The 20909-nt window shown below is 41.0% G+C and overlaps 1 protein-coding gene across 2 annotated transcripts in view; it reads left to right on the forward strand.

Annotated features, from left to right (window-relative positions):
* The window catches only part of PRKG1 (protein kinase cGMP-dependent 1), a 1234019-nt gene that overhangs the window by 1167628 nt on the left and 45482 nt on the right, over nucleotides 1–20909 (forward strand). For both annotated transcript variants that reach the window (XM_036123403.2, XM_036123402.2), the window contains exon 10: nucleotides 19208–19304. In XM_036123403.2, the coding sequence (XP_035979296.1) occupies nucleotides 19208–19304 (97 nt within the window). The remainder of the gene's footprint in view (nucleotides 1–19207; nucleotides 19305–20909) is intronic.

Consider the following 20909-nt stretch of genomic DNA (forward strand, 5'->3'; position numbering starts at 1 on the left):
AATCCATGCATGACATTGTGGCCTCTGCCTTACCCTCTGCCATTGCTTTGGGGGGAAGCCAGTCACCATGTCCTAAGGACACTCAGGCAACTTACGGAAAAGCTCACAGGGAGAGTGACTGGGACCCCTCCTGCCAGCTACTAACACCAGCTTGCCAACCATGTGACTCAGCCGCCTTGGAACCGGATTGATTCTACTCAGGTTTCGGATGACTACAGCCTCAGATGACATCTCGCCGAGAGACCCTGAGACCCAGCTGCCCAGCTAAACTGCTCCCAAATTCCTCACTCACAGAAACTGTACAGTAATACATGTTTATTGTTGCTTCAAGCCAGTAAGTGTGGGGATAATTTGTTATGCAGCATTAAATCCCTAACATATAAGCCTTATTAAAATCTCATATAAAAACCATGCTGCATAAATATGTTACAATAAATGTTATTAAATAAATCAGAGCAACTTTCTTATTTTATTTCCCTCCTACTTAATATTAAAGTTAAGATTATTTGTATAGCAACGTATTTCATTGTACTCCATTTTATGCACATAAATCCTGAGAATAGAAACTTCATTAAATGTAACTTTAAAAGGAAAGTCTAAATGTGAGTTCTGTGTGTTAAGTTGTGTTAATTTGTAAGTAATGCAAGTGTTCACATAGGCATTCACTAAGTCGTGAAGAAATTAATAAGCAAGGAGCTGTAATATCAGATATTTTTCATTTGATTCCCACACAAAGAGACAGGATAATGGTCTAAAATGAGGCCTTTTACAAATCAAAAATAGTTATTGAATGTCTACTATAGGCTTTCTATTTCTAAATATTGTAGTAAATGCAAAGTAAGACACAGTTTCTTCCTTAAAAGAGTCGTCTTCTTTTCTCATTAGCAAGCAAAAAGCTAGCAAATACTAAAAATGTAATAATTACAGTAGATTTCTGTGCTCTTGGGGTAAGTATGTTCCGAATACTAGAGAAAGAAAGCTGGGACAGAGTCCGTTGTGTTCACGAGGAGGTTTGGATGGTTAGAGAAAAGTCACTTTGTTTATGTAGGATTTGGGAGTCTGGTGAGGGTGCAGATGAGTGCACCCCGTGGCAAGCGGCTGCCCAACTCCCAGAGTCCAGGGAATTGTGCGAGTGGGTGAGGAGGCCTCGTCTCCCAGTGGACAGTCCCTGATGTTCCCTTAGAGCCTTCCCTTTGATGACCACAGCCAGTGTACCAGCAGGGTGACCCCTTTTAAGGAGTCAGTGCAGTTTACCCTGGGAGCGGTGCATCATTGCTCTGTGAACAGCCAGCGAGCTTGCTTCTGCCTTCTCCTGGGAAGAACGGGGCTACGGAGAGCACAGTTTCTTCTCCCAGTACGTCCGTCCTTCAACTCCAGCCCCACCAGAATGACACGAGTTGCTACCTAGGTTCGTGGTATTTGTATTCCTGAACCTTCCATTTTTTAATAAATATTTCTTCATATAATTATTCACCATTGAAAACATGAAACAAGTGGGATTCTGGGCCTTTCTAGGTAGGAAAGTGGATGGATATATAAAGACATGGGTAGTTAAGAATCAGAGGGTGATTTATAGCACAGATTCTAGACTCCAGCTGCCTACACATAAAACCCCGGTGTACTCCTTCCTCCACGTGACCTTGGAAAGTTGGCAAATGCTGCTTTAGCTTCCTCAGGGAGGGGTTGTTCCTTGTGAGAAATAAATGACAGTAAGTAAAGGGTTTAGAATAATGACTAACTCACGTTAAGCATTCATTAAATAAAATGGCGGTTTGTGTTTGCAGTGGTCGATAGAAAAACATGTTGCCTTGTGTTAATGTTGCAGTGTACCCCAGTTTTGCTTCCTGTTCCTTTCTGAAACCTATAAAGTCCCACCTTTCCTGGAGTCTGATCTTGCAGGCACGCCTGCTGGGAAACTCTCCACTCCTCCTGGCGGTCTTACTGGTCTGGACCCACTCCAGCCCTTTCCTGTGCGCCCATCACATCTTCCTTCCATTGCATAAGGCATCACCCCAGAAACTCTTCCATCCTCTGCTGTATGCATCTTGCCTCTTTTCAGTCACTGAAAACCAACCAAACAACCCAAAACCTTGGATTCCCATTTGTAAGCGAATATAAAGCACATATAAAGAGAGTATCTCCAGGGTGTCTGGGTGGCTCGGTCGGTTACGCGTCTGCCTTCGGCTCAGGTCATGATCTCAGGATCCTGGGATCGAGCCCCACATTGGGCTGCCTGATCAGCAGGGAGTCTGCTTCTCCCTCTGCCCCTTCCCACGGCTCATGCTCACTCTCTCTCTCTCAAATAAATAAATAAAATATATATATTTTTTTTATGTGTATCTCCAATCCCTTGCCTCCTGATCTCTTCTGAGGCTTTTATCACCACCACCAGCCTCCAACAAGTGAAACTCCCTGGTTGAGTCTCATTTCTTATCTCATCCGACATGGCTGGCCACTTCCTTTCCTTGAAGTGTGTCCTTACTTGGCTCCCAGGAGCCCGTGTTCGCCAGTGTTCTGTGTTCCTTGAGCACTCCTGCTCTCTGACCTCACTGTGCTGCAGGGCTGGACCCCTGGGCTGTCTTCTTCTCCATCTGTGCTTCCATCCTTGGTGACCTGGGCTCGCCCCACAGCTTTTGTACCTCTCTATGCAGAAGCCTGCCAGATACACTTCCCAGCCCAGGCATCTTTTTGGAACTTCGGACATCCAGCAGCCCATCTGACAAATCTCCTTGGATAAATCATACACCACACAAACTCAAATTATCAAAACTGAACTCCCATTCTTCCTCCAGCCTGCTTTCCTTATGGTTTTCCCTGTTTCAATAAACAGAACTCGATCCTCGTTCTTGAGATTCCAACACTCAGCCTCGTCCTCTCCCTGTTTCTTCTACTCACTCTTCACATCCATCTGATGGCAAATCACACTGACTCTCCCTTCGGTACATGTTCCAAAACCAACTATTGGGCGTTCCCCCCTCTGTCCAAGCCGAATCAGCTCTTGCCGGGATGATGGCAGAGACTTAGACTGGCCTCCACGATTCCCCTCTGCCCTCCTGTTGTCTGCTTTGCAAAAGCTCTCTGCTCACACCCTTGCAGCAGCCTCCCGTTCACGCAGGGCATGAGGTGGATGCTGGCAGGTCTACAGGCTGTAGGTACTTTGCTCCCCTTCTGCCCGCCCCTTGCCCTCACCTGAGACCTTTGCTGAGGTGTCGTCCTCCCTGCTCACCTGTGTCCGGGCACTCCCTGGTCCCCTTCCTTGCCTAAATGTTCTCCATGTCCTTACCACAAATTGACATACTCTACACATACTTGTTTCTCTGTCTTTCTCCTCCACCAGGAGGGTTGGGCTTGTTTTGTTATTTCTGTGGGGTTTTTGGTATATTGGGTGCACAACGGGTTCTTCAGCGTCTATAACAGTGCCCTGGCATATGCTTGTTTTTATTAGTAATTTGCCAAAAGTAGTTTATGATCTCAAAGAACTGGCCAATTCTGCTGAAAACAGGAAATTGGAGTCCCGTTTTGATTATCATGCTCAGATTCCTTGAACTGTCCAACATAATCTCCGAGTTTTTATTCCACCTGGTCTAGTTGGTCCAGTTATTTACCTTAGTCTATCAAATGCCTTTTAGCATATCTGGACTGCATCATTTATCGGTCTCGGGAGAGCTAGTCAGATTAGTAAGTGCTAGAAAAGGACCTCAGAATTTTCCTGGAATCGGCCTGTCTCTCACAGCAAGATTAGTCTGTTATTAACCTGGGGATAATTGCTGTCACTCTTAGCCACTTGGTTTCCATTATAAAACATGCCTGCCGAGCAAAGGTGATATCTTACCAACCTTGAAAATGGCCTTTGTGGTTTTGGGTCAATTGAAATCTAATTTTCATGCTGAAAAATAATGACGGATGTGTGTCCTCACCAGACGTGGAATGGGTCCAGCCCGCAGGCATCCCTCAGGGGTTTGAGTCATTCACAGAGATGGCTGAGTCCCTGATCAAAGGATGTCCCAGTGAACCACATTTTCATTTCACAGAGACTCCAGAGCAAGGTTAGAAAAAAAAAAAAAAAAAGCTTTGCCCTCTTTCAGGACTATTAGATATCTTGTATACATCATATAAGTAGAGGTCACAATCTATGGGGGGGAATTAAACACTTTTATGATTTGGATCAATGAGGCAGGTGTAATCACTGATTGAACTTGAGGCTTATTTGGAATTCTTTTGAAAGTATGCAGAAGTTGTTCAATATCTATCTATCTCACAAGTAATCGTGGTAAGGAAATACTGGGTATCTAACCAACATTTAGTAGTCACAATGACATTTAAGATCCTGTTTTCCCCCTAGAGGTAACACAGTTTGTAATGCGCTATTGTGTTACGAAGAATACAATATATTCAGTTTGGAAATGGTTTATAGATGGTACAAACAGAAGGCAGTTTTCTCACAAGAAAGGACTAGGTATTTTTAGCAGTATCTAAAGACATAAATAATAGAAATATCTTCTGTAGATCTCACAACACCTGCAGTGCTGGAATGACGGTGGACAAGGTGACACAGAAGTGTCCCCCTTTCACTTCTTGGGGAAGGAGCGCTGCGCACGTGCCCCGTTACATTATTACTGTTGTTGTTCTGCTGGTGATGAGTGAGACATTATTCTGCAAGCATTGGAAACAATGCCAATTTCCGTGTTACTTCTTAACGGTATGTTTCTACTTTCAGATCTCCCTCCCGTTCCGGAGGAAGTTAGGGATGCACAGCTTTAATGTCTGTTTCAGCTACAAAACTCAAGTGTTCACTTTCTGTTAGAAAATCTAAAACAGGTGTTTATCATTTCTCGCGATTTGGAATTCTCTCAAGTTCAAGTGCGGGTCGGTGAGGCTGAAGTCACAGTCCCGGGGACATTTTTCTGAATAAAAAGAAAACCTTTCTTTTGTAATGTGACTGAGCAGCTGTGGCTGTCCATTGCCTGGTAGCCCCGTTTCCATTACCTTGGGTTAAAGTCCAAACGTAACCTTTGTTTGGATTCTGATTTGGATTTTCGATGGAAAGTGAAAGATGGGACGTGAAGAGGTAGCAGCCAAACCAGCAATTTAAGCCACTGCACTGCGGATCCCTGAAGAAATGGGTCTGGAAGGAGGGGACCTGAGCTAAAGAAAAGGGCACGCTTGTACTTAAGCAGTCAGGGGATATCTTTTGATGGGAAAGACCTGCTTTTCTCCATTTGTCCCAGCCAGGCAAACGCTATTCAGAGAAATCGTTGCATCGAGCCTGAGAAAGAGAGACCCGTCTTCTAGTTCCTCCACCAAGGTTCTTAGGCTTTTCTTCGTGTCTCCTGCTGGGCAGGGCACCTGAGCGAGTGTTCTCTTTACCACTGGAGCCCATCTGACAGGGCCTGTCACAGTGCCAGGTGCATAAGGAGGGGTTCGATTTTAGCAGAGCACCAGCACGGGCAGAAACAGACTGTCGATTATGTTTGCTAGAAGGGACAGCGGCAAGACAGGGCAACTGACTGATTCCAAAGCCGTATCATGTCAATGTCATCTCAAAAACATTAGCCCTCCAACGAGTCTTTTTTCCACTGAACTAAAACGTCCCCATGTGATATTAACTGTACTGTATATTAACAGCATAGCTAATAGATTCATGCAACATGATGAAATGTTGCAAATACGCTTCATTGGAGCCCAAAAAGAGAACACACGTCTTCTGGGTACTATTTTTTCTTTTGATGTTATTTGTCAGGAAAACAATAAAGACAGAATTCTCTGTCTCTTCTTTTTTATTTTATCTTCACCACTCACCTTGGGGAATGTGCCTCTCATAAACATTACTCAGTGGGATAAAGACATTATAAATCTTGTCAGGTCTTTATCAAAGGAGTATTTATAATGATTTGCCAAAGGCAAGAAAGTGGAAGATTTGAAATCGAGCTGCCCCTGCTGAAGGCACACTTAGAAGTCTCTGGTCTGGAATGGGGCGTCTGCGGTGACGCCCGCACGTTACTGAAGGAACCAGCGAGATTGTTTGTGCCTCTGGAACCCGGCCAGGTCTTTGTCCTGTTTCTCAGTGAACTGCCCTCAAGGTGGCTTTGAGGGAGTGACTCATAGGGAGTAAGCCCCCGGAAAATGGGAGAGGGATCTGTTTGCAAGATTGGGTCACTGAGCAGCTTCTGGGCAATTCTGATTTGGGCACCAATTTGTCCTCAGGGAAGACACTCTCAGACTTTCTGTGCATGCCTCTCGAGACTCTGTCAGGCGTTTCCCAGGCTCTGGATCACAATGGTCATTGTCTGACTCTGTATCTGTTGCCTGACTGGGGCTAAGAGCGTGGTGAGGTATTTTCTGTCTACCGCAAGCTCAGGGAAGACTTGAACAGAAGGATCTAGTGCTGAAGCCACATTGAAAACATCATGCTTTTCCTTCGTCCAAGGGGCAGCTCATAAATTCCATATTCTCTGAGTAACACCTGGTAGAACTGTGAAAAGTTTATTAAATTTAAACTTCAAATGGAGACCCTCACATATCCTCCTTTTAATAGGGGTTTTAGAATGGACTGTAGAAATCGCATGCTTCCCATCATTTGGTAGCACCTGATTCTATCTAAGATACTTTAGAAATTCAAAGGTGAAAACATAACATACATTGCATTATATAGCAGCAATACAAAGAGTTAGCCAGGGTCTGGTAGGAGCACCATAAACCACCAATTAGAATATTTCCAATGAAGAAATTGAGAATGTGGAAAAGAACAAAACATCAACTCTGTGGCATATTTGCATATTCATGTGTTTCTAAATTAATGTATTCTCTCCATAGTAACATCCCATTTATCTCTAGTTTGTTGGATGCACAACTCTACTACCTAGATCCCAGCCGAAGGGAAAAATTGCAACTTAGAGAAGCAAACATTCATAGTCAGGAAAATCAGGCAGTCAGTAAGAATGAAAAGTATCAGGCGCACAGTACAAACTCCACGAAAAGTAACGATCATATTATTATTGCTAGCTTACAGTTCTGTTTCACATGCATTTATTTCATTTATTATTCACCATAACCCAATGGAGTTGGTTTGGTTAGCATGCCCATGAAACAGTCAAAGAAAGCTGAGGCACAGAGAGATCCTGAAGCTTGTTCAAACTCATGTGGTCAGTCCGTACTAGAGCTAGGATTTGTCCAAAGCACACTGTCTCCAGAGACTGTATTTTAATCATTTTGAATTATTGTCTCCTTAAGTAATCACTGATTACATGGTTATATTATAGGCACAATTGTAGTGAATTCGGCTATCTGGCTTTTAGTGGACAGATGATAAGAGTATCTGGGTCAGAAATGGGAGGCAAGACAGACTCCCTGACTCTAGCAAGAGATAATACTTAAAAACTGAGCAACTAATCACAAGTATCACATGGTAGGAGTGTTGTTGGGGGTCCTCCCAAGTAGACGTAGCAGCACATGATTGATTACTGGGACTGATGGCCCGGGGCCACCCTCTGAACACTGTACTATGTTCAATAAATTATGCTTTAAATGATTTGGAAGAAGATAATCCATTCTAAAAATATTGATTCCCTAGGTTTTTTGTTTGTTTGTTTTTTTAAATGGTGTGAGAGATCCATGTGATGATCAGAAGAGATAAATTTCAATAATCTGGACAATGCCCTTCCTCATGGAACACCCCCATCCCTAGATGGCGCTGGATAATTGGGGCAACACTATTAAAGAGCCAGTCATCCTTATCAGTATCTTCCTAAGAGATCCTGGATGTTGAGAATTACCCGTTCAGCTTACTTTCCCTAAAACTTCAACTCATGGTTGAAGAATCGTTTGCTTTCAGCAGATTCTTCACCCACTGTGGTGTTAGGTAATAAATCTCATGTATTACATCACCTAAGGAAGGTCTTCTCTAAACAGATTGTCTAGCAATACTCTAAACTGTTGTACTTGAGAATAGACAGTAAGAATCCTACTTGCTATATGTAAATGTATTCTAGACAGACATGATAAGGCCTGAAACTGTGATGTGATCAGCCTGAAACCTGAAACTGGTAATTCTTATTTCCGTTCATTTTTTTCTTTTTACATAGTTGCTCTCCAACTAGCAAGTGACACTCTAGAAATTAACAATCATGGTTATGAAACTATTTCAAATCGTGTATCTTGCAAGAAACATAGATGTTTAGCCTTTTCTCAGCTTCATGCATTGGCTGGAATACAATTTAGAAATTAAAAAAAAAAAAAGTTAGCTCTGTGAAAGCTGAATAATTCAGTTGCAATCAGGGTCATCTTGTGGTCTGTGTGGTGCTTTGGTTCTCCAGACTTCAGCAGCAAAGGCCTGTGGGAATTGTTTCTGAAACAGTTACCGATATAGCAGTGGGCGTTTTGGCACCAGAATGTCAATGTATCTGCTTTTTAAAAGACGATCTATAAGCTATTTCCTATTCTGTTTCTTAAGTGGTATCTTTGTGCAAGTAGTAGCATAGTATAATTCTATTACCATTGAAATATCCTTTGTAGTTCTGTAAAAATAGAGTAATCACCCCTGAAAATAATCTCATTTCCTTAGCTTTCATTTGTTTCCTTCATATTTTATGTATTTGCATTGGGGTCTTGTTTGGTTTTTCCTATGCCTGGCCAAATAATGCCAGCACTGTAGAAATGAAGAAAGCATGTAACTCCTTCAGCTTCCCACCCAGAAAGAGCCCTCCCCCCCCCCACCGCCCCGTCTCTGCTGCCCCACCGGTGGGGCCCCCTGATGGCTCAGCTAGTGTCTGAGGCTCCTCCTCTCCCCAGCCCAGCAATTTTCTATTCTGAAGAGCCAGAAGAAAGGTTTTCTGTCCTCTCTCTCTGCAGTTATGTTATGTCCGCAAGGCCGGAGGAGCGTAAATCAGACTGAGAACCCAATCAGATACCATGTGTTCTCAAGTGGACATCCAGCGTCCACACTGCCCCACTGATGACAAGCAGCAACAAGTCAAGGCGATGCTCTGATCACACATACAGCTTCTTCTTTCCTCACAGGCTCTTGCAAATCCAGATCAATTCATCGAGGCCATGCAAATCTGGTAGTTATTAACTTCTGAGAGAAAGTTATTAACTTGGATGAGGAAAAAAGGAAGTCACAAAAGGAGAATTGAGAATAGGATGTAGCCAAAAGGTCAGCTCTATCCGGGGAAAATCGGTGAGGAAAAGGAAGCCACACATGGAAAAAACATTCTCTAGCTGTTAAATAATACAAAGAATAATCATAATAGGTCTGAATGCCCCTCTTCATTTTCTTCATTTTACTCTCTATTATTTACTGATTACTTAAAAAGGGAGGAAATGACCTAGTCTATTCAAGAGGCTGTATACAAGGTAGAGCCAGGAGGTTTATAAAGTAGTAAAATAAATGCATCATTTGCATTATATGTACACAGAAAAAAGTACTCGAAACCGAATATTAGAAGAATTCACTTAACATTCTAACAGATTGCTCAACAATGCAGTCTTTTAATGTGTAGTTCTCTTTAAAAACCATTGTTACAGGCACAGAGAAATTACCAAGATGTGCTAACCCAGAAGCAAAGTTCAGTTTAAGTGTTATAACAGTATTTGTCTAAATCAGTGGTCCAACTGACATGAAATGTGATTACAGATTAGTTCTAAACGTCCATGACAAGTAAGACGTGTACTCGAGGAAACAATTCTGGTAATAATTTGGTATACTTGTAGATAAGAAAAGAAGCAGTAATTTGAGGGTATCGGGTTCTTCCCTCAGCGCTATAAAAATGTGTGGGAAGACACCAGTTTTTAATATTGTAGCCATCAGCCTGCAAATCCTAAGCAATGTATTTTATTGTGACCCTTTTGGATTATTGTGCAGAATGCTGAGTAGTGTGGACTTTATGAACTTAACCCATCCTGAGGGGGACACATTTCTAAGGTAAAAATTATGAAGAGGATTACATTTTCATACAGCTCATTTTGCATTGATTGGTCCCTAGAATGAAGTACTGTGTTAGAAACTACAGAATTCCTATCTCAGCCAGATGATCAAGGTTTGCATCATCAGTGATAAGTCCTATCAATAATAGTATGTATCCTTGTTATCATGTGATGAAAATAGTGCTTTACTTATGTAGTCTTCCTCCCAAAAAAACTCATAACCCCAGCAAAAACCATAAGAAAATGTCAGATAAACCCCAACTGAGGGGCATTCTGTAAAACACTGACTAGTATTCCTCAATACCATCAAGGTCATCAAAAACAGGGGAAGTCTGAGCAGCTATGTCAGCCAAAGGGACTCTCAAGAGACAGGACAACTAAATGTAATATGGCAGCCTGGAAAGAAGGCTGGAACAGAAGAAGGACATTTGGTAAAAACTAAGGAAATCTGACTAAAAATATGGACATCAGGGAAAGGAAGGAAGGAAGGAAGGAAGGAAGAGCAAGCCCCAAAGCCTGTAGATTGCTTTCTCATTCAGTTGTATCGGCTGCAGCATAGAACAATGCCAGATTTTGCATCCAGATGGCAGTTACTTGATGACAAACATGTGCTATTTCCTGAGATTTAGTTCATTTGATAAATGCACCGTTACTATTACTAAACAACCTGACATAGCAAAATTTTTGCTTCATTTTCTTTTTTTCTACTTCATATTTTCTCTACTAAGGAAAAGAGTTACAGGTTTTCCCCCTTTCAAGTATGGGTGGTAATCTCAAAGATCACTAGAGAATAATTATTTAGCACCTGGGACACAGCCCCCTGTGATAGCGTAGAGCTTGCAGTAGGTGTCTGTCTCATACACGTACAAGTTAACACTAGTAGTTCTTTAAAACTTACCTGTTGTTAGCAGGGTTGGGTTCTTGGGCCCCACACCATAGAAATGAGGCACAGGAGAGGCTTTGTTGGGGTCACAGACCAAGTTGAAGGGAGGCACAGCGTCGACGGAGGAGAGCTGACCTGGCCTCCCCCAACAGAGAGGAGACTCTGCTTAGGCAAATTTCCCGCTGGGGTGCCCACTCAGGTGCCCACTCAGGTGTCCAGGATGCTAATGAGGGAAAGAAAAAAAAAAAAAAAAAAAAAAAAAACAACCCTGCCTCATCCTGATTGGCTGGAAGCGCCTTGCCCTGATTGGTTGACGCAGGCGGATGACTCCCGCAGCTCACTGGTGCTCTCTGGAGCTGGGTCCTCTGTTTTCAGTCCTGCAATATATGGCACCTAAGTGGGGCCAAATCCGGGGTCTGCTTTGTAAGAGAAGTGGTTTAGCAATACCAGCAGCCCACACAAGCGCTTTGGCCATGGAAGGGGCCTCTCCTGCTTGCCTCCTTCGGATACCCGGAGCTGAGAGCAGGACTCCCTTACACGAGGGCCTCTGGTAGTATTTCCTGAAATAGGAGCTCCAGGAGACAGGGATTAGACGAAGGGCTGGCAAAGAGGACCCCAAAGGAGGAAAGGGGAAAGTATGTATCTCAGGACACTTGACATCCCAGAACCATCAAGCTGCAAGTGAGTTTTGTAGACCTGTCTAGTGCAAACCCTTCATTTTACAGAAAAGAGAGTGTCTTGCTCAGGTCTGTGCTGGGCCAGTCCCTGGTCACTTCCTTTATTATATCCCTAGAGGCTCGGGAGGGTGGTATTTGTCTTCTCGTGTTCTTCTTGTCACACACTGCGTTTTACTGTCTTTTCATTCTTTGGCCCACGGTGATCATGACCACGCGTCCCCTGTCCCTAAGTTCCTGCAGAATCCTTCTGGGATAAAGGGGAAACAGATGGACGGGAGTACACAGCAACGGTTCTGAGTCCAGAAATAAAAACTGACCCCTAGTGTTTATTTGAGCCCTCATCCCCCTGCTGCCAGTTCAGTGTTCTGATTCCCTTAAGATTAGAGTTGAGACTAATTTTAAGGTGAAGATTAAACTTCTCAAGGCCAGGGAGGTGAGGTACAGGGCAAATAAGGTAGGTGGAAATGACCATCCCTTCTGCCTTTGCTCTTCCAATAACTCAGGCCTCGGGGAAGTACCCCTCACCCTCACTTCCTTGCCTCCTGCCACTTCAGAGAAATACCAATTGTGGCAAAATTCTCATTCAATTTCCCTGAGGACTCTGTTCACCATAGCCTACGTCGCTAAAGAAAAGACGGGTAAAGACAGCCCAAGTTTTCCCCTGAAATAAAAAAATCTCTTTTCTACCCAAAGACTTTTCTTTATAGGTCATGTTCAATATATGGGTTATAATACTGAAAGAAATAAGGGAAAGCTTAACCTTAACCTTAAAATTAGTCTCAATTGTAATAAATTGTACCATATTACTTAAATACACTTTAAGTTTGATGTTTGCCTTTGTTTTTCAAATATCAGAATGTTATAAAAACTGCAAAGATAGAATCAGATAGTAAAAACATCATGGGTTAAAATGCCTGGCCCGTGTCCCCAAGTCTCTGGGACCTTGTCTAAGTCACTTACCATCTCTGGACTTCATTTTTTATCTTTAAAAAATGCAGAGGTTTGGTTAGGTGAGCTTCCAATGGTGTCGGTCCAGATTTTGAACCGTGTTAGTATCTCCAGACTTTGAGATCAAACTATCTCTGAGGTTGTGTGATTCTCTACTTTCTTGCTTAAAAGTACATTAAGTTTTTTGGAGCAAATGTAACTATGCCGTGATTCGAAACTTGAGCAAATGTTCTAGCCCTACTTCTGCTATTTAATTACTGAAACCAACCACTTATCAATGACTGGTCCACCCCACTGCAAAAGAGAAGTAAAAGTATTTGTTATCCCATCTTCACAGAAGTCAGGGAGGATAAATTAAATGAGAGAAATTTAAAGTCCTAGGAAGAAAGGCGCTTTCTAAATGCAGAATATTTGCATTACTATCATTCTTATTATGCAGCAGATATGAGAAATGCAATTTTCCTGTGTATTCCTGTTGGCCATATCTCCTCAAGGGAATGTATTTGAAAAAGAAGTAGAACTACTTCATGACTAGAGTACTCAAAAAAAAAAGAAAAAAAAAAGTCTATGTTCCTGAAAACCACAATTTTTGAAATAGAGCAAAGTAATGTTATCTCAGATTCCCTGAAGACGAGATTACACTTTCTGGAGAAAATTGATAAAATGAAATACTTTATATTTATTAAATTACTTTTAAACTTTTTATTTCTGTAAGTTTTTACCACTACTGCTGAAAGAAGAGTGACTATATGAACAACTATCCCTATGTGTCTTATGACCAAATAAATAAGAAATCATCCCTTTTTGTTTAGAATTTTAGGAATAGGGTTTCTTATGCTAACAGGGACTTTTATAAAATGTTTATTTGAAAAACATGATTCTTTCAACAGGAAATAACTCCCTGTTCAAACCTTAAGCTATAAAATGGTTCACTGTTTTCCAGTGAAGTCAGAAGATTCCACTTTTTTTTTTTTCTCATTAAACTTTTGTTTTAATGGGTCTCAAAATTCTGTGACAGATTTTTGGTCAAGTTTCCATTAAAAAGTACTGATTTTAAAAACTAATAACTTAAAACTACCACTTTTAGAGTTTAGTTATCAATGAAACTTTAATAAAGAATTAAATTAATAAGACATGATTGATTGTTTGGTTATAGAGTTAAGAAAGACTACTCATTTTTATTTGGGTGGCTGAGCTCATCTAACTCCAGACATTTGAGAATCAGGGGAATAAGGACATGTACCTACGAACTGTTTTTACATACACAGAGTTGAAGTAGCTCTGCAGTTTAAGCCCAAACCACATTTATGTTAAATGTGCAAATATTATTGGTCCAGTTTCCAATTCTACTTTCTCTCTATAAAGTTAGTTTTCTGGCTGAATTTCTACAGACCTACAAATTACTGAATGAACCAAGCTTTATGAAATCAGGAACTATTACTGCGTAAAGTTCTGCATACCAAATTAAGTGTTTATTCACTGGACAGGCAGCATGATATCTTAGTTATATCATAGACCAGGTATGCATCTTTTGTGCTTTAAGGCTCACTTTCTGAAAGTTCTTATCCCCTTTTAAACTATTTCTGTATATATTTACAGATTTCAATGCTCTTCGATCACATAAAATTTTTAAAAATATATTTTTAGGCATTTAAGTAAGGATTCTGACAAATTAAAAAAATCATCTTTATTAGGTGTAAATTTGTTGATACTCCTAGAAAGTCCTAAATGTTGAAGAAATCAGGACTTGGAAGTACCAAGTCATTGGCAGAGCTAGGACCGCAAGTCATTACCTTTTGTCTGTATGCTAGGATGCTCTTTTGTTATTTTTAAGTCCAGAGTAGACATTGTCTGATTGAATCTCATCTTACTTATTGAAGTTATGGAATAAGAAACTTAGTCATAGCTGAGAGTCCATGTGTTTACTGAAGCATTTCATTTTTATAGATTTCTCAAGAACTGATAAAACTAAACAAGAAACAAAAATATACCCAATAACTGATGAGCTCAGGCAAAGCCATGGTAATTTGCAGGTGGATTAGGAGATGCTAAGACTTTATGTGATTTTCCTTGGAGACTCTTAGAGTAGGCTTCTGAAGCTTTGTGGATTATAGATGAGTGGGGCTAAAGCAGATAAGACCACAGTGGCCTTTGGTTCCATTGACTCTTAATTACTGGCTTTTGTAACCTATCTAGAACTATTATGATGGTCCTTTGGACCCTTGGCACTTACTTTAAAAATGCACATGATACAATCTGCTTTGTAAAATAATGCTGAGCTATGACTACTGTTCTAATATCAAGATAAAGATAAAATTTTAAGGTCCACACATTTTTGTACTGGGGAGAATCATCATATGTGGTTTCCAGTAGAGAGCACGAGATGTTTACTTCTTAATAATAATGATCATTCTTTTTTTTTTTTATTTATTTATTTGAGAGAGAGAGAATGAGAGAGAGCAAGCACATGAGAGGGGGAGGGTCAGAGGGAGAAGCAGACTCCCTGCCGAGCAGGGAGCCCGATGCGGGACTCGATCCAGGGACTCCAGGATCATGACCTGAGCCGAAGGCAGTCGCTTAACCAACTGAGCCACCCAGGCGCCCAATAATGATCATTCTTAAGGAATAGAGCCCAATTCTGTGGTTGTGGGATGATGATACCATTGATTCATGGACATACGGCAACAATGGAAAACCAGTTGTGAATAATGAAGGACACCTGATTCTTACTCCATGCCTTTGTGGAAGCTGGTAATATTGGAAGAGATGGAAAAACAAAAATGGTTATTACCTATTTCCTAAAAACAGTGAATATAGTACTGTAAAGATATGCAGTTGTATATATAGAGAGAAGCTGAGATTATTCCAGGACCGTTCTGTTTCTAGGCTATGCATATATGCCTTGCTCTTCTCATCTTTATACCTGCAGCTTTACGTTTTCATCACTTTTGGAACTTCCTTGGTGTTTGGCAGAAATGAAAAGAAGGAAACATCTAGACAACTTCACTCCTTTTAATCAGTTCTTAAAAAAAAAAAAAGTTTAGTATTTCATATTTACAGAGTACCCTACAGATGAGCAGTTGTCTGTGGATTCTAATCACCCAGAGCCCCAGCTGAGTGTTATGGTCAAGGCTGTTTGAGAAATGATAGATTATCTCGGGCTCCTTCACCCAACACAGTTAATTTCTTGTTGTATATTCATTTTTGTGTTGTTGACCTGTTTTAGGGTCCTATGCATAAAAGGCTTGTCGATATTTGCACTTTCCTGAGAAGAGGATCTCGAGCTTTCACCCCATACTAAAATAATAATAATTATTTAAAATTTAAAATTAAATTATTTTACATTTTAAGAATAATTACTAATTAATAATACTAAAATAATAATAACAGTATTCTTTGAAGAAATCAGTATCTCAAACTAAGCTGAGGACCATTAGAAAATATACTTTCTATGCCTTTCGAGATTTTAAGCAACCAAACATCGAGAACTTTATTTCTTACTGATATGAATTTCCCCTAGCGCTTGGCAATTGTCCCTTTCATAAATGCTGTTTTCATGGATGAATTTTAGAATTGAATGAAGCTGGGCCTAATTCCTTGGGCCCCATTAGGGTACTCCATTAGAAACTTGGGTTCCACACTGACCTCCTTCAGGCAAAAGAAATTTATTTAATAGAACAACATCCATATACCTACCCAATTTATTTAGTTTCCTTTCCCGCTCAAACTCTTACCAACTCTAAAATAAGTAGAACGTAATTGATGGATTCACAGTATCTTCAAATCATCCCTGAGTAAAAAGGAAGAATGAAAATATATGTCCAAGTTATGAACAAGTGTAGATACCTGAAGAGGCTAAATCATCCACAGTTTAACTTTTTTACAGAGGTCCCTTCCCGGGGTGATTGCCACATTAAAAAAAAAGAAGTTATTAATTCAAAAAGGAAAAGTGTACAGGGTCTCTGTGATATAACTCTTGTCCATAAAGAGTAATCTAAATGAGAAATAAATGCATGCAAAATATTAAGCAACTAACATGTTCTGGGTGGGAAAGAAAAAATAAAGCCCGCTGTGGTAGCATTCCTACATTGTTTGACTTCTCTGAGAATCAGGCCCCAGCACAAACAATAGAATAGAACATCAAGAGCACATTATATGAAGGCCCCTCAAAATGTATCTCACCAGCCACTAGATTAAAATCACCCCACTGGGTAGTATTTTAAAAAGTCACCAAGCCACATTAGCAAAGTAATTACCAAGGTTAGCAAAGTATGATTACAGTGTTACCAACCTCTTTTCATTAAAATCTGATATATTTTCTTTAATGGTAATTGTGCTTTCAGTGGATGGAGCAGGATATGTTTAGGTGGATTTTAATGGCTACAGAGAAAATGTCTACTATTTAACATGAGATTTAATACATTCATCCCATTAATGAAAGTCCCATCAGTAGTTAATCAGAGAGTAACTATAAGCAAAGTCAGGCGGATTTTGCTGTAGAAATGCAAACACAAAACAGCTACATTATGATTTCTGCATTCTGTATCTGTGGGTTTTTTTTTTTTCCTTTTGGCAATGTTCCTTTTTGTTTGTTTGTTTATTTGTTTTAAGCTCTGTAGCCATTACTGGTCATTTCAATGGGTCTAGGATCAGAGGGCAAGAGCCCAGACCAAGTTTGTAAGAGCCCCCAGCACTCTTGGCATGAATGCATCACCCCCAGACTCAATGGGCAGCTACTGATTTCCCAGGACCATTTTAATCCTCCCCAAAATGCTCCCATGGTTTCTGGAATTCCCAAGGCTCTCAGAGAGGTTGGAGCTATAGTTCTCAATGCTTGTTGTACATCAGAATCACCGAGAGAGCTTTAAAAAAATACAGATATTTGGGTACTGCTTCCAAAGATTTCTGCTTCACTCATTCTGTGGTGGGACCCACATTACGTGGTTTCTGGGAGATGCTTGGGTAGTTCTGGTGCGCACACAGGGCTGAAGATCACTTGTGTAGATGTATCACCAGCCTAGCTTGACAGAGCCCCAGTGTAAGAAATCGGGAGTATCTTCAGGAATTGTAAGAACACCACACTTTATGAAATATATAAAATGGTATCAAAATAGTCTGAAAGAGTTTACCCTCTTCGTGTCTGAGATTGCTAAATCCAGCAAGCGCATAGGATATTATTCAAAAACAGTCTCATTAAGAATTTGATTATCTAACCTGCCAGGAAATGCTTGACCACATACAAACCGTGACAGGGTCTGATCCCAACAGATGTCCTTGTAAGGCACCTGTTGAAGTGAACTCTGCCACTGGCCCTTTAAATGGGATGGAGTTTTAGTTTTCCAAAAGTAATGGACCAGTTGGAATGCTAGAAATGTACATTTGCTGCTTATGTTCCATTCTAGTAAACCATGTCCAGAATGGCTGTGCTGATCTTTTGATTGTGTAGTTAATGAGAGAAGTCTGCAAATACCATCAGGATTGGCCAGCAGCCTCATTTATGGAGGTTTATTAGAGGGAGCCAATAATGAAAACTTAGGTTGTTTGTACCCTCTCATGAGTCTGTCAAGAATTGTTAAAAACTGCAACTGTGGTTGTAACTTGGAGAATGTTAAAACCTCACCTAGAAAGCCGTTTCACGTTTCTTCCGAGTGGAGAGTCTAAATTTGTGTTTGATTATAAAGGAATAGCTAAAATGTGATGCGGCTTAACACCAAGCATGCCTATGGGTGACTCTATCCAGAAACTGACCTAAACGAGCAGCGTTAGGATCATCTGCTCAAGTGCATTCATCATGTCTATCTATAGCATAGACGGCATCAGGTACCACCTGGCTGAAAGTCATGGGTTACACAGAGCTATGCAAATACTTTATTTTGGAGACAGCTGAATTACTCCCTGACCTGACATGAGTGAGAGGGAGGGTCATCTTCACTGTTATGCCTTCCTGCCCTTTCTAAAAATAGTAGGGCCTTTAATAAGAAGATATTTTAAGCCTCTCGTGTTCACTTGTCTCATCAGGAGAAGCTTATTTTGGCCCCTCGCATGTGTCAGATGTGCATGGGGCATAGCTAGCCCTCGGAGCACGGTCTTGCTCCTGCACACCACTCATAAAGACACTGGCCACCATAAAGTCGCTGGGATTACCAGCTGAGAGGCAGTGGGTAAACATAAACGAAGTGGAGATACTTCTTAGGAATGTGAATATGCTTCCGAAATCCTCCATTTCAGACATGGGCCCATCAGTCCTCCGCTTTTCGGATCTGTTTTCCTAAAACCTGGCTGTGATGTCGCTCCAGAGACCTCAGTGATGTTGCCGCTTTTAATAAATACTGATAGGAGCCACTACCAGCCTGTGGATAAGGGAAACTCATGAGGAACTGCCATCCCAAATCTGAACGGCAAAACCAAAACCGGGCAAAACCACAAATCCCAAAACAAAACCCAAAAAGAACCACCCCAACAATCCGTGCCCGCAAGAAGACGTGCAGGAAAGCATTGTGATGTAACTTTGACTTGGTGACTGGACCTATCAGTCACGTGACTAGCAGGCACCAGGTGCTTTGTCTTATTCTCCTTTGAAAAACAAGTGCAAATCTTGGTTATTCTGCACAACGGGGACCAAACAATTATGCTTTGGAGGAGACATAGACTCTAGAAGCAAGATGGAATTTGAGCAGGTAAACCCCGAGCCACAAGCCTGTCATTCCGGGGCGGTCGTGCGTGGTTCTCGTGTTTGCGCCTCTAAGAAATTTCCATTTTTTCGCATCAAAAAATCCAGATACGAAGCTGAAGCTGCTTTCTTCGCCAACCTGAAGCTGTCTGACTTCAACATCATCGACACCCTCGGAGTCGGAGGCTTCGGACGAGTGGAGCTGGTAGGTGATTCTTCTTTACATGCTCTGGGGAGCCCCTCTTCCTGTCGCATTTTTCCCTCTAGATTAAGATTTCTCTCTACTCTCTCATCATTACTTTTTACTGTTCCTGAATCCGTACCAAATGCTTTCATGTCCGCACATCCGAGTGTGAAACCGGTACAGTGAGCTATATATTACGTAGCCCGTAAACTGACAATAAAAAATATATATATATTTTTTAGAAAAACCGCCTCATAATAAATGAAAGGTAAACACATTAACTTGACGAGGAGCCATAAAACGCTTTTTACCTAGCTGATACTCTGCGACCTCTACTTCCTTAGTTCTGAGCAGTGCTCACCAACTTAGTCATGCGCCCTACCTACGTGTAAGTTTAAATATAGAGAGGGAAATGGGATATATATATGTTATATGTAGATACATACATAATATAATACATACATGTAATACATGTATATATATTTCATTTCCTTTACATATATTTAAATTTACATTTTAATTATTGTAGTTGTAGATCAGGTGCATGAGTAAGTTAGAGAATATGGCTCAGAGCTAGGGAAGTAAATAAATAAGTAAAATCTATATTTAATTAAAGATGTTTAATACTGCTTTAAAACTTTAAGAAAACATAAATAACATTCTAGTATTAATTCTGTGATTCCATAGCAAGCACCTAGTTATATTAGATAATATATTAGATAATATGGTTTGAATATTTCACACACGTTTGTGTACACAAACACATACAGGTAAGTGTCAGGGAGGATGATGGGGACATCTTGGTGCAAGTTTATTCATTCAACATATTGCGTGAATGTGGTGCAAACCAAATGAAAGCATAGCCTTTGAAATGTAAATTTAAGAACTGGTCGATTACAACATAGACCAGAAAAAAAAAATGTATTCTGGTAACTGAGTTGCTGCGTTCCGAGACGGTGTGGATATAAGCCCTGTTGAGAAGGCAGATTAATTTCCACCTCTCTGCTGAACCCGGAGGAGCCCCTGATATCAGATAGCGGTACAGTATGTCAGGAACTCCCTGTGCGGTGCAGTAAACAGTTACTGTTGCCATCGGGGACAAGAGAAATCCCCTTCCATAAAAGCAGACTGACCCAGCCCTGTGTTTGCTCATTTGTCCATTTGTGCTGCAGTTGGGATTCCTGGCTTCTGACAGGCAAGAAAAATCCCATTTACTTAAACATGAGACAAGAAAATTTCGAGCCATAGTGTGTTTTGTTGGATCGGCATTATGCTTCCAGTAACACTGGTTGGAAATGCTATAGTCAGGCTGCTTCTGACTTGACGTCTGACGTCATAGTGAGGATTTTCGGCTATAGGAATACAAATCGGGGGTCTAGGAAAACTTGTTTCTCTGAATTCTGCCAGTCAACGCAGTCTTTGGTTTCGTTTTCAAGAACCTTGCTTTTGTGACAAAATCTAACTGTTCATAGAGCTAGTGAAGATTTATTACCAGTGTTATCTTTGTCCTGGGGTGTTGGGACATATAAACAGGTCAGGGGGCGGAGGTCCTTGCCGGTCATCGCGTATTGTCTGCTGTGTTTATTTACATACCTGCATGTATCTCCACCCTCTTCTGAATGAAGC

Source organism: Halichoerus grypus, chromosome 7 (assembly GCF_964656455.1).
Source record: "Halichoerus grypus chromosome 7, mHalGry1.hap1.1, whole genome shotgun sequence".
In the NCBI taxonomy this organism is placed as follows: domain Eukaryota; kingdom Metazoa; phylum Chordata; class Mammalia; order Carnivora; family Phocidae; genus Halichoerus; species Halichoerus grypus.